At 33.4% G+C, this 19,942-nt stretch overlaps 2 protein-coding genes across 4 annotated transcripts in view; one reads left to right on the top strand and one right to left on the bottom strand.

The window, feature by feature from the left end:
• The window catches only part of LOC118739217 (long-chain-fatty-acid--CoA ligase 5-like), a 431,825-nt gene that overhangs the window by 54,615 nt on the left and 357,268 nt on the right, over nucleotides 1-19,942 (bottom strand). The window lies entirely within an intron of this gene.
• LOC118739218 (long-chain-fatty-acid--CoA ligase 5-like) overlaps nucleotides 1-19,942 on the top strand; it is a 41,347-nt gene that overhangs the window by 19,805 nt on the left and 1,600 nt on the right. For all 3 annotated transcript variants that reach the window (XM_036470409.1, XM_036470410.1, XM_036470408.1), the window contains 5 exons: nucleotides 17,995-18,168; nucleotides 18,282-18,819; nucleotides 18,897-19,250; nucleotides 19,315-19,517; nucleotides 19,576-19,658. In XM_036470409.1, coding sequence (XP_036326302.1) covers nucleotides 17,995-18,168; nucleotides 18,282-18,819; nucleotides 18,897-19,250; nucleotides 19,315-19,517; nucleotides 19,576-19,658 — 1,352 coding nt within the window. The remainder of the gene's footprint in view (nucleotides 1-17,994; nucleotides 18,169-18,281; nucleotides 18,820-18,896; nucleotides 19,251-19,314; nucleotides 19,518-19,575; nucleotides 19,659-19,942) is intronic.

Here is a 19,942-nt window from a genome sequence, read left to right as displayed (position 1 = left end):
CAGTTATATTTATTGGGATATTTTCGAGTTTTAAAATTTATTTTATGTATCCACAACCGGTGCAGAAGGACTTGACTTCACTTGGCATTTCCGATTAGCGTGACAGAAGACAAACAACTGGCGTACAAGCCATAGTTGAGTGTTTAGAGGTGCGAATTAACATTCAGTAGGACCTAGATTCATTTCCCCATCCATGTACTCTTTTCAATGGCGGTCGCCCCTCGGCATACAATGACAAACCCCAGAGTGCAACTCTGCTATTCAAAGGATTCTCATAAAAACAATTTACCATTCGGAGGTGGCAACCAACCAACATCCAGACGCACACCGGATAGGCTAACCACATTTGTTTTGCGCCGAATGAAAGAGCGGCCTGGAGTTAAAATACGTTAATATACGGTGTTGATGTCCATGTATAGTCTTGTTGTCATTGTAGTTGAGTTGTGTTTGGGTTCCATTTTGAACAAGTTTTATTTTGTTTGATTTTGTTATGCACATATTATCACCGATGGTCGATGCTGAACTAAACTAAAACCAACTGCTTTTAATAAATGGTAATAAGCTATTAAATATTTAATATTTCCGCATCTATTGGATATACGAGGGAAATTTGAAATGCCAATGACTTTAAGTGCAATACTGCTCCCGCCAACTGCCATCAATTAGTAGACTACTGTAAAATTTTGAGCAAGCTGCGTCATTTAATTTGTGTTTGACAGCCATTGGAAGCAGACCACCTCTTGAATTTTAACGAAAATGGAGCAAGCGAATAAGTATTATTTTTCGCTAAACAAACTCATTACCGAAACCAAGGGAAAAGGCTTGATAAATAATATGGGGGTTCTGCGACATCAATTTCGATGGTTAAATAGTGGCTTACTGAGTTCCGTTGTAGTCGTACTAAAACAAACGCTCATTTTGAGGACCTCGAAACCCCTATTATTTGGAAGGAATAAAAGATTAGAAAAACTCTGTACTAAATGTATCGACCTGAAAGGACACTATGTTTGTATGTTGAAAGATAAAAAGGGTGTTTTGCCGAAAATTATACAAAATGTATGCCCAGTTTTTAAATCACCAAAAAATTATATCCAGCTTTTAAATTTATACAAATGTAAGCCCAGTTTTTAGTTAACTAAGAATTTATGTCTACTTTTTGAATGACAGTAAATAATGTCCAGTTTTTAAATTACCAAAAACGAACATAAGTCCAGTTATCAAAAATAATGTCCAGTTTCAGATTAGCAAAAAACGATGCCCAGTTTTCAAAAACCAAAAAAGTATGTCGGATTCTTAACAATCATTTTATGTCCGATTTTCGGATTAAAAACAAATTATGTCTAGGTTTTTTGTTCCATGTTTTGACTTCTTATTGTTCAAATGTGCATATACTCGTACTATAAATATTTCAAAAGTTGAATAGTTTTCCCTGAAAAATTTTAAATAAACAGATGCACAAAAACAACAAAATTGATATGTGCCAGCATAATTACATTTGTTTGACCATTAAACACTTCTACTGTATTCATGAATTAAAATGTGGTTCGGTTGCACGAAAAGTTGGCATATCTGCGACGACATAGACACTTGCAATGGTACTTAAAGAAATCGTGCCACTTTGCTCGGCAGAAAGTAGTGTTTTCTTGATTGTTGTATTCACAGAATAAACCAAGTGGAACCATTTTAATAACAAAGTAAAGTATAGTACACATATGGCATGTATGTATGTATGTGTCTGTATGCATGAATGTACATACATTTGAACCTATGTATTTATGTAGTACATTAGGTGCCCATCGACATTTTTTTTTTAAATTTCATAAGTTCCTCTTGTAATTCCAGACCATTTAAGGGAGATACCGTGGGTTTAGGACACGCATATAAATTTTCAAGCACATAAAGAATGGACATGAAAAACTTTGGTCAGCCGAAAATCATTATAATAACATATTAAACAATCTTACAAAAAAAGGTTTATGTTTTATCATCTTTTTTATTTAGCTTACTATATTAAACAAAAAAACTTTTTTTAATTATCTTCATTATAAACATTTATGTACATTTGAGCCCTCTCATTCAGCTATGGACACCCGTTTTTGGGACGGTATCTGCTGCTCTCTGCCAATTAATTTCGAAATGCTACTAATTTTAGATGCCTTCTTTCGTTTTTAACTATTTGCTTTCGATAATTTTCAACGGGTCGCCATTGTGAAGAGTTTGATGGATTGTGGTCCTTTTGAACAATATCACGGAGTAAATCTGACATACCAGTTCATGGCAAGAGGGCTGAAATGGCTCAATGCTAAATCGCGTCAGAACAGAACTGAGCCTTTATGTTGCTTTATGAACGACAACAAACGTTATTGCGAACACTTCTTCATATAAATTACTTGATTTTTAGAGCCCGTGGTTATAAATTTTTTGCTCTTCGTGTCACACTGGCAGATGGCTTGCCACACGAAGTATATATTAGGCGAAAAAATAACAAAAACCATGGAGCTTGTCTAACATTTTTAGCTTGAAGGCATCTTGGACTCCATTTGTCGTCGTTGCATTATAAAGCTCAGAGCCCCGAACCTGCTTAAAGGCTGCTTCGACGTATGTTTCCTCGTCCACACATACTTTTTCTTGCCTTATGCACAAAATTTTCTCCGCAACCTCACACTTCGCCGAACCTATTTCGAAGAATACGTAGAAGTTACAAAAAGTTGATACGCCTTCTGAACGTGCCCAATAACGACAAAATACACAATGAATGTGTATACTTACTTTACATTCACAGGTAGCTTTACGCAAGTGGTGAGTAAACTTAATCGACTAGTTTTTTTCGTGTCCATTCTTTATATTCGAACTGTAGAAATGATGAATTGATGCAAAGAGTTCAATTCTCTACTATTACAATCAATATATCATTAAACAGTAAATTATCTTTGCCACCCACCTTGCTCGATAAACAGTTCGAGGAGTCATGAATTTGAATTTGAATTTGTTCCAGTTAGTTTTAAACCTTTCAAAGAGCTTAATATTGGGCCCAAAGGAAGCTTTAAAAAGAGTATTAAATACTGCACCAACTGGTAACTCCATTACATGGTGTCTGCAAGCTAAAGGACGAAGGCTTTTTTTTATTTATTTTCCTTTCTATAAAAATAGGCAGTAGTATTTCTCATAAAAAGGAATAAAATTCGGGGGTAGGTCTTGAAAGTAGAAAAAAAAAAACAAGTAAAGAAGTATAAGTTCGGGCGAAACATTTTTAATTCCAGTAAAAAATATCCATCAACGAAATTCCGGCGAAATGTCATCTGTTCTCGCACAAGAGAAAAATATCCAAAATACTAGGCGAATAGAAAATTTGCAGAAACTTGCAAGTTAGACGAACAGCTGATACAAATTTTGTTTACATTCAAAAGTATAAAATTGAAAACGTAAGAAAACAAATCTCGAAGTCTTATACTTTATACTGACACAGTTCACTGACTAAACGAATAATTACTTGCTTCCTACAAGTCACATTTTACTATTTGAACTTCCAAATCTTCAAATTCAATTTAGGGATTTGCGTAAATACCAACCAGCTGTTTTTGATCAGCTTGATCAGCTGTTTTCTTGTTGGCAGTTGCAGTTGGCAAAAACTTTTTCCAGTAGAAACTAGCAGCTTTCCCTCAAGATCAAGTGTTATTTTGCTCTCTTAATTTCCCCTACTTTGCAAGTTTTTTGCGTACGCTAACACAAAAAGATGATAATTTTTATAACTTTCAATAATTATCAGGTACGCGAATGCAACTAATTGTGGACTGTATTTTGACTTTACGAATTTCATTGTAGAGTACAAAGACTTATAGTTATACATACGTAGTACCAAAAATTGAAAATATACGGAACGTAGCTGTTTTCAACAGCGGATATTTTAAATCTGGTACTTGTTGCCGGAACTCAAGCAATAGCAAAGCTTTATGTTGCATTTCCAGTGCCTTGTCTTCTTTCAATTCCAAAATCTCCAACTCTTCTTCGCTTTTCTTAAAAAGGAGTATTGTAAATTCATCCTCAATTTTGTTACATAAAAACGGGTTTATGAAGTATGTAAACGTACATTTAAATAATTTCAAATCGGCAAATCTTTTTTCAAAATCTGCTTTTAAATCTTGTGCAATATTTTTTCTAGCCATGGAAAATGATGAAATATAAATTTTTTTGAGATCATGAATAAAAAGACGTGGTTTAGCTTCAAAACTTAAAATAATTTGCGACAAATCAAAAAGATTTTTATTCTCTTCTTGTAGAGACAAATTCAAGCTTGGCAAATGTTCCATCATATCGGTAAAGAACATTAAGTTAGAAAGCTAATTTTCATTCTCCAATTGCGGGTAATATTCCGATCTCAATTTGCGCAGATACATATATATAAAAAGAATAAAATAAAAAAATAACACAATGGAAAAGAATGTCCAGCAAAGAAATATTTATGTATTTTAAAAAGTAAAAAGAGCCAAAATATTCTAAGCAAAGAGAAAGTAAAAAGAGCCGCACTTTGCTAAGCAAAGAGCCGCGATTGCCCACCGTTGGCCTATGCAATCGGTGCATGCCACTATACTTTTTTTTTTTAATTTGGTCAGCGAAAACATATACATACATATTATACATTCAAATGTGACTAAGAAAAGGCCTGCGAATTTGACGCTTGCGTCTATTTTCGATTTTTATCTAGAACAAAAAGCTATGATAAAAAATAGAGCAAAATGCTAAAAAGCAAAAATTTGCTGAAAAAAGAAAAAAAGAAATTACACAGAAAATAATAGAAATCGATTAAGCAACAAAAAAAAAATATGAAAGCATGCAGACGCAAGCGTATTGAGCGCACAAAAAAAAGATAAAAATTAATTTTGTCTGATATATGAATGAATAAAAGTTTAAAGAATACGGTAATAGAATTTTCGCATTTTAAATATACATAAAACAATGCATGTGTGCCAAAAAGAAAACACAGGAGCTATATACAGCATGCTTGTTAGCTTATTTTGCTTCACACATTTAAAATTTTTTTTTTCTTGATATTTTTGATAGATAACAAGCGATGCCAAAAATTGACACTTCAAGTATTTTTTGTGATTCATAGAAAATCGCGTTCTCATTACCTGATTTTATAGGCAAAACACTTTAATATATTTAAATATTTGGGGCAAATTTTGGGTACTTGTTTAGAAGTGGTTTTTGAAATCTATGTACAATGATCCTCGATCATATTTTTACCTAAAGCTAAAAAAATATCCATTAAAAAGTGCTCGTGACATTCACTCAGAGATTCCCACCCATTCCGTTTTGACCGATCTCAAGGCGCTTTCACTCCTACGCTCTTCTTTTTGTCTTCGTTATAAATACATACATATCTAGCATTTATAGAAATGTACGTAAAATGTTTGCGTGCATGGCATATTTGCTGAACCATTGAATACTTTGTTGTGCTCGGCGGGTACTTGAGACAATTTTGCCATGACTTTTACCTTGAAATCCTACATATACGTATATGTACCTACATACATATGTATGTATATATCATACGCGTTGAGGTTGCCAAAGATAGCAATAAATGGGGTTCTGACATGGAAAGGCTTTCCCGTTTAAATTTATTAGTAGCGAAAACTATTTATTTCTTTCACATGACTTCCGTAAAAATTTGATAAAAACGTGTGTGTTCAGCTTTTGAAAATTCAACATTAATACATATGTATAAGAATAAAGTTATGGGAAGACAAATGGTTTATCTCTGGTTGGTGATCAGTGTTGCCAGTTAAGCATTTTTCCGGCTAGATTTAGCCAGTTGCGGTAGCAAACAGACGGAGAAAATTTGGCGTAGCCGGAAGCCGATTTGTAACCGTTTTGCAAAAAAAACTTTTTACGTTTTTAGCCGATTTTGCTATAGGCTTTATTTTCTTAGAATTAAAATATACAAGTTAAATTTTTTACAAATTTGGCGACCCAAAATCTATTAGAAATGGCTAGACTTATCTTGGATAAAATTTTTATGCCGGACTGTGTTACATAAAATTAGAAGTCAATTTTTTTTTAATCCGAAAACACTGGGCCGATTTCAATGGTTTTTATTTTAAGCGAATATTCAGTGACCCATATACATATAAACTGGGACACGACATGTTTGCAAGTTTTGGCTATTTTTCTTAAGTTTATTTAATGCTTATTATTATTTTTTTAATGAAAGTGTAGTGGATTACTTAAAAAACACCATTTAAATCCAAATTTTATATTTTGCACAAAGTTTGAAGTTTGGATTTATATGGTGTTTGTTAAGTATTCAGCTATGTTTTATAAGAAAATAACACACATCAAATAAACTTATTTTTCCTTAGATTAACTACTTATTATTATTTGCCAAAACTTGCTAAAAGGTCACGTCCCACTTTATATTTGGGGTCACTTTATTTTTTCCACAGGCGGACGTAGCGGGGATTTTCTTCATAAAACTTTTGTTACGAATACCTTAAATATAAGTGTGAAGTTTTATTGCAACACTTAGAAAATAACGAATACGTATGTATATAAAAAGTGTGCATTAAAGCGTTCGAAAATTAATGGAATAAAGTAGACTACACTTTTGGAGAGAAATTTATAATATAAAGATAACTACGAAAAATAAAGCGGGAACGAAAAGTATTATTTGTTTTTTTTTTTAAACAAACTAATTCAACAAAAATCTACCAAAATGAGAAAAAATTTACCTTTTTATCAACTCAAATTTTTTCTACCAATTTTGGTAACAATTTACCAAAGTGTCAACCCTGGTCAAGGCGCAGCCTGTTATTTTGATCTACGTGCAAAGTAAAGACTTATGCAATAATTAAAAAAAAAAAAATTGGAGTTTTTTAAATGGTAAATATTTAAAAAAATTTATCAGATTACAAGTCAAAAGTTTGTAGAATTTTTGCGATTAAAAAAAATATTGTTTTCATAACACTGATGGCGATCCCTAAAAATTTTTTTAAAATTTTCGTAGCTGGCTTTATTTTATACGTAGAACATACGAAATTTAGATGTTGATATTTTAAGGGCCACCCTAATATGTATACACATGTGCTTAGGCGTCTCAGAATTATTTATAAAATAAAATAAATAAAATTGCGTTTGTACATATATGCGAGCTTTCTGAAGATTTTTAAAAATTTTAAAATTTTTTAAACTAAAAAAATCGTATATCTATTAATTTTGAAATTAAAAAAAACACTAGCCGTGAGTGCTAAAAACACAATTTTGTATAAAAAAATATTTTGGTAGGCATATACATATGTATACCATACTTCGATAAAAAAATGCTTAGGCATTTTTTAGAATAATAAAAAATATTTCCACTTAGCGTTTGATATTAGTAAAGCTAAAGTCATTAAAAATATTTACCATAGATGAAAGGATAATAGCAATTTTTATAAAATTGATAATGCCACAACAACATTACCACCCATATGTGTATATACGTAACTATATACAAATACACTATTAAAATTATTTTCAAAATGACTATTATTACTTAAGTGAGAAAAAATGAGTAATTTTAATGTGAAACTGTGAGAAAAGCAAACTAAAATAAAACCATCCATTTCGACTACTGGCGCTTTCAATATTCAATATTATTTGTTTATTTTCGTATGATCTTTGAAGACCATAATTTTCAAACAATTGCAGTTGAGCGTGAATGGATATTGAAAAATAAACCACATTAATGCCGCACAATCGCAGATAGGCTAAGAGCATTTTCCAATAAACACAAAATTTTTATTAGTGCAGCTGCCCTTGTCGAGAGATAATTGATTGAACCATAAAAGTGTACAGTGAGGCGTGTGTTTGTTTTATAAAAAAAAAACAATAACAGATAATAATAATAATTATAATAAATAAATAAAATAAGCAAAACAGTTTTTAGTTTGCGCTAAGAAAAATAGTTTAAGTGAAAAGTGAAATAATTTGGAGCTAAAAAATGTCGTGCTGTGGCCAAATAACAACGATACGTCCACCCATCGAAATGTCCAGTCAAAGTGACGTTTTGAAGGTAAACCTTGGTTTTTTTATTGACAGTTTGAATATTGAGTAATTTTAGTATTTACAACTGGATGCGTATATAGAAATATGTGTGAGTTGGAAATTTCTTTTTTCTTGTTTGGGTGCGTAAAACAGAGATAATTTGTTGTGAAAATTTATTTCTCTCCGAACTTGATTTGCGTGGCTCAGCGTTTTTTTTTCGATCAAGAGGGACAGTCATTTTAGGATCTACACCAAACTATGCCTAAAAAGCAGTGATGGGCAAAATTGTATTTGCTATACCTACGTATTGTTTACTTCAGTATTTAGAAAAATTTTTACTTGGATATTTAGTAACTTTTAAATGCCTTAGTATTATTTACTTGACTATTTAACAAACTCTGAAATACCCAAGTTTTTTTTTTTTTACTTTAATCGTAGGCATCTCCAAATACTAAGTATTTGTGTATTTAGTACCCAAACTAGTACTTTCAATATAAAAGTATTTAGGTGTGCCCTCACTGCTAAAAAAGGCAGTCAAATAAAAAAATTATTTTGATCCATCTTTTTGCAATTATTTTTTAGAGTCACTCAAAGTTCCCTCTTTTAGAAGGAAATTTCTATTATAAAGCATGCCATTTTATATTACATAAAACGACGATTTTCGTTCATAGAACATTTTAACCCATTATCACAACGGGTCTTTTTCACACAGTGAGAAAATAATCATCATGCCCGTGCTGGTATATGGCGCGCAGAAGCGTGGACAATGACAACAGCCGATGAGGCGGCTCTTGGAGTATTCGAGGGAAAGATTTTGCGGAAGATTTACGGGCCTTTACGCGTTGACGACGGCGAGGACCGCAGACGATGGAACGATGAGCTGTATGAACTTTACAACGACATGGACATAGTGCAGCGAATTAAAATACAGCGGCTCCGCTGGCTTGGCCATGTCGTTCGAATGGACACCTACGCTCCAGCTCTGAAAGTATTCAACTCGGAACCCGCTGGTGGTAGCAGTCGCTTGCGCGGTTACAGAGCCAAATAAGAAGAAGAAGGGAAAATAATAGTACTTGGAGGGTTAAAAAGTACAAAAGAAACTTTAAGCAGAAAACTTTAGTTAAGGTCGTCAAAAACGCAAACCTTGTGCGGATAAAGGAGGAAATAGTAAATGTTTAAATTTTGACGGATAATAATCTAAACGGGATTAACACTACGTATTAAACGTCATAAAATCTTAAGCTTAACATCTTTTTATGTAAAATAATGATTAAAATGGTTTTAGATGATTTTTTACTACACTGAAATGTTTTTGAACTGATAAAAAATATAAAATATAAAAATGTATCTTATGAAATGATTTTACGACAGCTAGCACGTCTTGTGAATCCCTTAATAAGTTTCTCCTCAAAAAGAGGAAACTTTAACGCTCTATGAAAAATTGTGATGAGATGGAGTAAAATCCTCTTGGAGTTTGACTAGTAGTTGGGGCTTGAAGAGCAAGTATTTAAATTTTTACCAAAAATAAGTAGTCTAATTTTCTAAAACGAGGAAACTTAGAGGACTAGTATTATATTAGTAAATGCCGGGTTCGATGCCAGGTCAGCGCAGATTTTGTTTTAAATTTTTTTGTCTTTTACGTAGGTAACGTATTTGATTTTATTAAGATTTTTCCTATAGATATATGTAAGAAGAATGAGTATTTAAAGAAAACTCATAGATATACATAAATCTCTTATTCTTTTTGCCTTTTTTATTTGCTAGTCTTTTCTCTGTGCATACATAAAAGGATATAAAAACTTAAAGGTAAAACCGCTGAGAATAGCGCACAAACATACATTCTCACTTGCAGTCTCAAAATTTAAAGTAAAATTCAATATTTTCAAAAGGTGTCGTTCTCGTAGCTTCGTTCCCCAGAACGTTTCAAAACCAAAACCAAAATGAGAACAAAACTGTTGAGAATGTTCTCAATAGGAATTAAAAAGAAAAAAACCCTGCAGAACGTTTCCACAGAGAACAAAATGCGAACAATATTTTCGGGAACATTTCTGAGAGAACAAAATGGAAACAAATGTCTTCGGAACTTTTTTGAAATGGGCTGGACGGGAACAAAAGTGTAAGGAGCTTTCTCGCGAAGAACAATCTTGAAAATAAAGTCTCAGGAACTTTTCGACAGAGAACGAAACGGGAAGAAATCTTCTCTGAACTATTCGCGAAGAATGGAAGCGAGTACAAAATTTTTCACATAGCGTTCATTTGTTAGAAACGTTTGAATATTAAAACTTATCAAAAAAGAACTGAAAGATATGGAAATTAAGTCTACGAAAGACTTAAGACGCGAACTTTTCCTGCACAAAAAAAAAAGTTCCATAAATGGACGGTTCATCCTAATGATAAACGATATGGAAGTTGAAGTGACCCAGAATTCCTTTGCGCTTAGAATTAACAATCCTGCTTTTCACTGAAAATATTTTTGATCCCAACACGCAGATTCCCCTCTCATTCTCAACGTTGCTCAAGTGCTCAAAACCTTTTATCTCGTTTTGTTCATTAGCAGGACGTTCCCCAGACCTTTGTTCTTATTTGATCCTCCTTGCAAAACGATCTCGATACACTCGTTCTCAATTCGTCCTCATTGGAAACGTTCCCGAAAGTTTCATTCTCATTCTGTTCTTCTAGTTTTGTTCGAATTTTGTCCCTTATGGAGATGTTCCCAAACCTTTTGTTCTCAGTTTTTTCCCCTTCAAACTGCTCTCAATTCTTTTATTCCCATTTGGTTCTTTTATGGGAACGTTCTTGACATTACATTTTGTTCTCATGCAGAACTAAACCAAAACTGGAACGCGTTCTCAGTCTCTGTTCTGATTTGGCATTTGAGTTGCACTGAAAATTTTTATTTTATAAAGTAGACAAACTTCAAAAAATAAATGATGGCTGACTAATTGAGCGCACGGTTTTACCTTATAATGTTTTTATCATGTTAAAGACTTTCTTTTAAAAAATATGTGTGTACATTTTTTGAGATTTACTTCACAGTAATTTTTAATTTTTCTAATTTTTGCATTTTGTAATTTTTAATTTGTTATTTTCTATATTTTATTTTTGCATCTGCCAACAACAACAACAATAATCAACGTTACCTGAAAATTACTACAAAAATACATACATACATATTTGTGTATAAATCTACCTATGCATTCTGCCCAATTTCTTCCGCATTCTATTAGTTAAGATACGATCCACTACTAGATATTCATCGCAGGGTAAAAGAGAAAAATAAACCGTTAACAATGAATTATACATCCTAGTAATTGCCCAATTTAGTGCAAATCGTATTACATATGTACATATAAATACATACATACAACAATAGTGACGTACATATTTACATATACATTTATGCATACATACTATATGTATACCTCCGCAATGATAAAATCGGAAGTGATGCATATCTTGTAGTGATACCCTTGTCCTTACATACATACATCCATGTACGAAAATATGTACATTAGGCGACAAATGAAAGGGTATACATTGTTCTAGTATAATATTCACAATTATTTTCTTGGACAACTTTTTGCATTAATTATTTAGGAAAATGTTCATTCTATAATGTAAATCATATAAATCGAAGCTTCACACTTTATATCGTCGCTTCCAACGAAGAGTAGCACATCTCAAATTACCGTGGAAGACAAGCACGTTTCACTATTCGCGTCGAAGACTAGCATATTTCATTATTCGCGTCGAAAAGTAGCACATTTCAGATTCTCGCGTGGAAGACTAGCACATTTCACTATTCGCGTGGAAGACTAGCACATTTCAGATTTTTGCGTGGAAGAGTAGCACATTTCACTATTTGCGTGGAAGACTAGCACATTTCAGATTTTTGCGTGGAAGAGTAGCACATTTCAGATTCTCGCGTAGAATAGTAGCGAATTCATATAAAGTGGTACCAGTAGCCGTACAAAAACCAAACATACATGTATGTTATAATTATTTCTCCTCGACTAAGCTGAAGGTTTAATGTTGTGTATGGAGCTTTTCGGTCTTTTATAACAAATATAATAAACGTGTAATTTCCTCCTACTTGTTTTGGCGCATATTCGCGTCTTCCTCAGGGAATCTATTTATAAATACGAGAAACATATATGTACATTAGGGTGGTCCAAAAATGCTTTTAAAAAAGTATAGTCGGAATTTGTATGCTCTCACCCCCTAGGATTGTTCTATACCGAAAAATATACCCCTATTTTTATGCCCGAGCGCACTTGTGCACAAGGGTATATTAATTTTGTTCACATAACGGTTGTTTGTAACAGCCAAAACGAATCGAGATAGATATAGACAAATGTATACACAAATGATCAGGATGAAAAAAGAAATCGATTAAGCCATGTCTGTCTGTCCGTCCGTCTGTCCGTCTGTCCGTCCGTCCGTCCGTCCGTGTACACGATAACTTGAGCAAAAATTGAGATATCTCAACGAAAAATAGGTTTCCCTTAATCCAAGGTAGGTTCGTATTGAAAATGGGCGAAATCGGACAATAACCACGCCCACATCCCATATAACAGTAATTTAGAGAAATACAAAATCTTCGATTAATCAGTAAATATTGAAGCTAATTTATTCAAAATTGATGCTTGCAACAATTCGTTACCAAGAAATACGTTCATGATAATATTTTGGAAAATAGGCGGGGCACCGCCCACTTATAATCACATAAATGTAAATCGGTAACCGTTCTACCAATTTGTACCACACTCGGTGTGGTTATTGTACTTGCCACATGAAAGCAAAACGTTGAAAATTATTGAAATCGGACTAAAATTACGGTCGCTTTTCATATAACGGTAAATTTCAGAAATGCTTGAAACTGCAATATTTCGAAATTGAAGGACGCTCAAAATTGATACACCCCGGCTTACCATCTAGCGGTAGGTTTCGGAAAGGTGAGAAAACATATATTTAATACTTGCGCCGGGTATTTAATGTTCGGCTCCGCCCGAACTTAGACTCTCTTACTTGTTTAATTTTGAAATCAAAAAATATTTAGAGGTCGCTAAAAGCGCCCAAAGTTTTCCATGTTTTTTATATGGAGAAAAAAACTTTTCGTAGAAATGGTATAGAATTCAAAAAAAAATAATTTTTTTCTATCGGAAAACTCTTTTCATCTGCAGAATATACCCAGTAAAAACACGAAATTGTTTATTTAACCATTTTTTCATCGCAACTATAATTTATAGGTCCACAAAAAACCCCGAAAAATGCCATTTAGGGACAAATAAAAAATTGTTAGTATTAAAAAATGGTTAAATAAATAAATGGGTATTATTATTATAAGTCTCCTGAAGAGAACCAGAGTTTTCCGATCGAAAAATATTGATTTTCAAGAATTCTATACCATTTATACGAAAATCTGTTTTTCCCATATAAAAATACATGAAAAACTTTGAGCACTTTGAGTGACCTCTAAATATTTTTTGATTTTAAAATAAAAATAGGGGTATGCTTTTTTCTATATAGAACAATCCTAGGGGGTGAGAGCATTACAATTCCGACTTTACTGTTTTGTGCCACCCTAATATACTTGCAGTCATATCAAGAGCACCTCATTTCAAAGTGATGTTGTTTTCCACTTATGTTTATTTATTTATTTTTAAGAATTTTCATTAAAATAAAGTTCATTCTCTGAAAAAAATCCATATAAACCCATATTTAAAACTTTGTAGAAAACTAAAAAAAAATCTAAAAATGTTCATCCAAATTTCAAAATTATTTTCTCAGAATTTTTTGAGTATATAGATTTAAAGCCCTTTCAAATTTATTGCAATAATGTGCAAGTTTCAAGTGGCTTAAAATTTCCGTTGTTGCGGTTTTCTTCCATATAAAAATAAATTGTGTTTATTCGTTATATGGGAGCAAATGCGACAAAAAGAATCAAAGGTAATTTTAAGGCTCTTGAAACTTACACATTATCACACTACAATTGAATCGGCTATAAAGCTTCATACTAAACAAAATTTTAACATTTCTGAGTAAATAAGTTTAAAATTTGTTGACTTTTTTTTAGATTTCTACAAAGTTTTTAGCGTGGGTTTACAGGTTTTTTTTTTAAATGAACTTCATTTTAATTGAAATTGAAATACTGAAAACAAATTTTCAATGGTTAACCATGAAACAATATGAATTGCATAAAGCTTAAAGGGGAAAAATGCCTTTAAAAAAAAGAAAAGTGGATGATCTCCAGCAAATGATCATTTTCAATTTCATGAATTTTATAATACAATTTTAGAAATATAAAATAAACACTTATGTAATTTCCAATATAAATTATGCCTTTATGATTTATTTTAAACCTTAATTGTACTACTCATCCACGCAAATAGTGAAATGTGCTACTCTTCCACGCAAAAATCTGAAATGCTAGTCTTCCACGCAAAAATCTGAAATGTGCTACTCTTCCACGCAAAAATCTGAAATGTGCTAGTCTTCCACGCAAATAATGTGCTACTATTCCACGCAAAAATCTGAAATGTGCTACTTTTCGACGCGAATAATGAAATGTGCTAGTCTTCCACGCTAATAGTGAAATGTGCTGGTCTTCCACGCGAATAGTGAAATGTGCTACTCTTCGTAGGGACCGACGATATAAAGTTCGCAAAAATTAAAAAAAATTTCCAACTTTATATTCTGAATTTCTAGAAAATTTTCGAGTATGTAATTTTGTAGCCCACTCAATTTCTATTCTAATGAAGTTTAAGTTTCAAACGACTAAAAAAAACACCTTGATTTAAGATATTTTTTTTTTGTGTCGGAGTTTTGAACTGTTTTTCTTATGAAATAAAATGCGGGAGGCCGCTAGCAACAAAATTAAAAGAACTCAACGGCAGTTTTTGTAAATTGAACTTATTATATAAATAAAATCAACGCGATTCTTTAGCCGGTTGAAACTTGCACTTCATTAAAATAAAATTGAATGGGCTACTAAACTGCATACCCGAAAAAGTGGAAAAGTTTGATGACAATTTTTTGAATTTTTGTGAACTTTATATGAAGTGTGAAACTTTGATTTATATGGTTTACATTATAGAATGAACAATATTTTCCTAAATAATAAATGCAAAAAATTTTTCATGAAAATAATTGTGAATATTATACTAGAACAAGGTGTACACTTTCATTTGTCGCCTAGTGTATATCTAACATATCTACTATTTGCACGGCAAGTTTTATAGTCTCTTAGATACATAATTAAAAACATTTTTTTTTTTTAATAATCTTATAAGCGTACCTACGTGTATACATCCTTATGTATAAATTTGTATGTACAAGTACATATGTAAATGCTTTGGCTGCAACCGTAAACTAGCAATTAAAATGTTGAGAATTTGGTGGCAAATTTCCACGTCAAAATTTTGTAGTTTTGTGTGGCATTAAAAATTTAATTTTAAATTTGAACTTGCACTCATTCGTATTTCCTTGTCATTCCAACGAATCAATCATTTGTGAAGCTATTAAATGGCATTTAAGATACATACATTAAAGGGTTAGATGTGAGCCGCACTGTGGGCAATTTCCAAACAAGATCAAAGTGGGAAAAAAATTAATTGGAAATTAAGGAGTTTTTATTTTATTCAGTTAAGATAAGTAGACATATAAACTTTACTTTAAATTTTTGTTGTTGTTAAAAGAAAATATAATTTATTTTAATGTTTTCACATTCACTTATTTCAAATCAATTTTTTTTTCTGTTGATTAAAATTATTGGCCAACTTTTGGATATAAACCTTGCAACTATGAAAACTCGCTCCTTCTGGTACGCTAAGCATTCGGCGACAGCTGGTTTATTGCATTTGGCAACAATTTACGCAAGCAGCGATTTGCTATGAAACTGAAAAGAAATTTCATTATACGCATATTTAAGCATACATAGTTACATTTGTACACCTACATATGCATGTACATATGTACATACACACCATATGGTTTTCATCAATCATTTTCATATAAACTATTCGAGAGTTCTTTTACAAAAGTACTTGAATAAGCATTTTGAAATACTGTTATTCCGAGTCTATAATTAAATAAAGATCAATTAAGTAAAAAAAAATTGTTTTCATTTTTGTGCGATATATGATTAATATATCGAAATTGCAATTGCTGGTACGCGAATTTATTATATATTTTGATTCAAGAGTCTTGAGTTAAACTTTTTGGTTAATGTTATTCATGCCATTGCAATGATGACACGTCCCGCATTCTGAATGTCACACTCTTTTTATTGTTCTCGAAGGATGCACCACGCTCACACATCATTGCTGTTGTCACAAGCGACTGACAAATCGGCACTATGCTGACCGTTCGAAGTAGCGCTCATTAATCACTTTCGGGCTGTTGATGTGTTTTCGCATTAGTTCTCAATTAAATTTGAATGCTCATTAATTTACCAACAGAGTGCACATATACATACATATGTCCCATAAATACTCATACATACCTACATAAATAAATATATTTAAGAATACTTTTTTTTTTTTTTGATTTTTCCAATATCTCTCGATGACGTTTCTGCAAATAATATGGCATAACAAAACTTTGTGTATATGAAGAATTCTTAAAAAAGATAGTCATACATGTAGATGAAAGATTTGCAATACATACAAAAAACGTACATATTTCACTTCTTATCACGAAAGATAGTTACAAGCATGTATTTACCTATGTACTATAACTCAAATTTAGAAGCTAAAAATCCAAGTGTTAAATTTAAAATTGATACAAACTTTATATAGCAACAACCAAGTTTGAAGTTTAACCATTATAAAAAAAAAGTAAGTTTCCTAAAATTTGTCATGAATGATTTGCTTAAAGACAAACATTAAAGTTTTGTCACAGCCAAAAACAAATTATCTCAAATCCACTGAGGAGGGAAAAACGGAAATCTTCGACAAATTCTCAGTTTATCCAAACATTACGCTTATGATTATTTAGGACTGCTAAACACTTATACCTACTAAGAAAAATATATGTATTCCTTGAGCACAGTTGATTTCTTACATTTACCACACAAATTCGTATGTAATACATTAGAGTGGTCCAAAACTAGTAAAGTCGGAATTTTAATCCTCTCACACCATAAGATTGTTCTATATAAAAAAAAACATATCCCTATTTTTGATTTTGAAATAAAATAGTATTTAGAGGTCGCTCAAAGCGTTTAAAATTTTCCATATATTTTATGTGAGAAAAACAAGTTTTCGTAGAAATGGTATAGAATTCTTGAAAATTAATATTTTTCGATGGGAAGACTAAACAGAGTCTTCAGAAGAGGAGTTTTCAGAGGAGTCCCATTAATAACACCCAATTGTTTATTTAAGCATTTATTAATAGTAATTATATTTTATAGATCAGCGAAAACCCCCAGAAAATGCCAGCAAATACAATGGGGGGATACATAAAAAATCTTTAGTATTAAAAAATGGTTAAATAAACAATTGGGTACTATTATTGGCAGTCTCCTGCAGAGAAACAAAGTTTTCCGGTCAAAAATATTGAAAAAATATTTTCAAGAATTCTATATCATTTCTACGAAAACTTGTTTTTCCCCATATATGTACATGGTAAAGCTTGACCGTTTGCACCGGCCTCAAAGTATTTTTTACTTAAAAAAAAAAAACACGGGTATAATTTTTTTTTGGTATAGAACAATCCTAGGGGATAAAAGCATTAAAATTCGGACTTTACTTTTCCACATGCATTTTTGGACCACCCTATATACATTACATATGTATGTATGCATAAATATATCCACACTATCGTCAATATTTATCATTAAAACGACTTTTCACAACCACACTTTCACAAAATCCACGCTACACCGTTTACATATTTTCATAAGAAATATTCCCTTTTTCTCTCTTCCCCATATTACACATTCTTATTGCATGCCACCACTTTTCCGTCCAGGGTCCTGATCACATACATGTCTCGAAATTCTACAAAGAAGCCAAAAATGGCAAATTCATCAGCTACATTACCGAGAATGTGCGCACCCTGTATCAGACATTTCGCGAAGGTGCCTACTCCTCCAACAATGGACCGTGCTTGGGTTGGCGCGAGACTCTCACATCACCATATCAGGTAAGTTTGCATATGAATGGGTAACAACTACTGTTATTAAAGTGTGATTAACATACCTAAAATAAGCAAAAATAAAATAAAATTCTACTTACTTACCCCCCTCTGTATCACAGTGGATCAATTACGATGAGGCGTTGTTGCGCGCCAAAAATTTCGGTGCTGGCATGATTGCCTTGGGTGCGCGTCCCAAGCAGTTGGTTGGCATTTATTCACAGAACCGGCCTGAGTGGATTCTCTACGAACAGGGTTGTTACTGCTTCTCGTTGGTCGTTGTGCCGCTGTACGATACGCTCGGACCAGAAGCGTGCGCGTTCATTATGCGTCAAACGGAAATGTCGCTAGTTGTTGTGGAGGACGATGCTAAGGCTTTGCTGATTTTGGATAAGGCGCCGCCCACTTTGAAGATTGTAGTGGCTATCAAGCCAATACGTCAACAAACATTGGATCGCGCCAGAAGTCGTGGTATACAGATCTTCTCGTTCATCGATGTAGAGAAATTGGGCGCCAAGGGCAACCATCCAGAGGTGCCACCGGTCTCCGAGGACTTGTGCACCGTTTGCTACACATCCGGCACAACCGGCAATCCGAAAGGTGTAATGCTGACGCATGGCAATGTGGTGGCCGGCGTGTGTGCGGTGATCTTGCAAATGGGTGAGTAATGAGCAGGAGAGAGTGCGTCTGCTGAAGTGGATGACAGAATTTGACTGAACTAATATTGCCTTTCACAGGTGAACACCGAATTCGCGCCGGCGATGTAATGATATCGTTTCTGCCATTGGCTCACATGTTCGAGCGCTGCTGTGAGAATGGCATCTACTATGTAGGTGGTTGTGTTGGCTTCTACTCGGGCGACATCAAAGAGTTGACCAATGACCTGAAAATGCTGAAACCGACCGTTATGCCGGCTGTGCCGCGTCTGCTCAATCGAGTGTATGACAAAATCCAGAATGAGATTTCCTCCTCGGCGATTAAGCGTACGCTGTTCAACATGGCGCTCAAGGCCAAGGAAAATGAGTTGTCGCGTGGAATTATGCGACGAAATGGTTGCTGGGACAAGCTGGTTTTCAAAAAGGTACACCAAGGTACGTAGCTGTCAGGGAGTGTTGGATGAACGATATGCCAACTGATGTTTCTAATATTGTGTAGCTTTTGGCGGAAATCTGCGTTTAATGGTAGTCGGATCGGCGCCGCTAGCCGGTAACGTATTGACATTCATGCGTTGTGCATTAGGTTGCTTGGTGTTGGAGGGTTACGGTCAAACAGAGTGCACCGGCGCCATCACGCTGACCGTACAAGGCGACTATGTGCCGAATCACGTGGGTCCTCCGGTGTCCTGCAACGCAGTCAAAGTAAGTACTAAGAATGCCCTTATGTCGAAGGCCGTTTGTTTAAAGAAATACTTTACAGCTTGTGGATGTGCCGGAGATGGAATATTTTGCCAGCCAAAATACTGGAGAAGTGTGCGTACGCGGTTCTAATGTGTTCCATGGGTAAGAGCGCATAGTTTGTTCATACATTTCAAAATTGTTTTGATCCTTGACTATTTAGTCGCAATAGACAAGCTCTGGGTTTTCAATAATCGGCCCAAAAAATCTTCGGTGTGTATCTCCAAAAAATTTGCCATTCCAGAATATTCTCTAAATATTTTACCAACTATCTCTGGATCAATCCACCTCAATGTTATATTATTATAGTTTCCTAATTAGGTAATCGTTTTTTAAGATAGCTACATACAACTATTTTTGTCGTTTCATATAAGTCTAGGCGCCCAACA

The sequence above is a fragment of the Rhagoletis pomonella genome, unplaced genomic scaffold (assembly GCF_013731165.1).
Source record: "Rhagoletis pomonella isolate Grant_MI unplaced genomic scaffold, Rhpom_1.0 Rhpom_scaffold_00005, whole genome shotgun sequence".
NCBI classification, from domain to species: Eukaryota; Metazoa; Arthropoda; class Insecta; order Diptera; family Tephritidae; genus Rhagoletis; species Rhagoletis pomonella.
The sequence above is the reverse complement of the archived record's forward strand: the minus strand, read 5'-3'. Positions and strand labels throughout refer to the sequence as shown.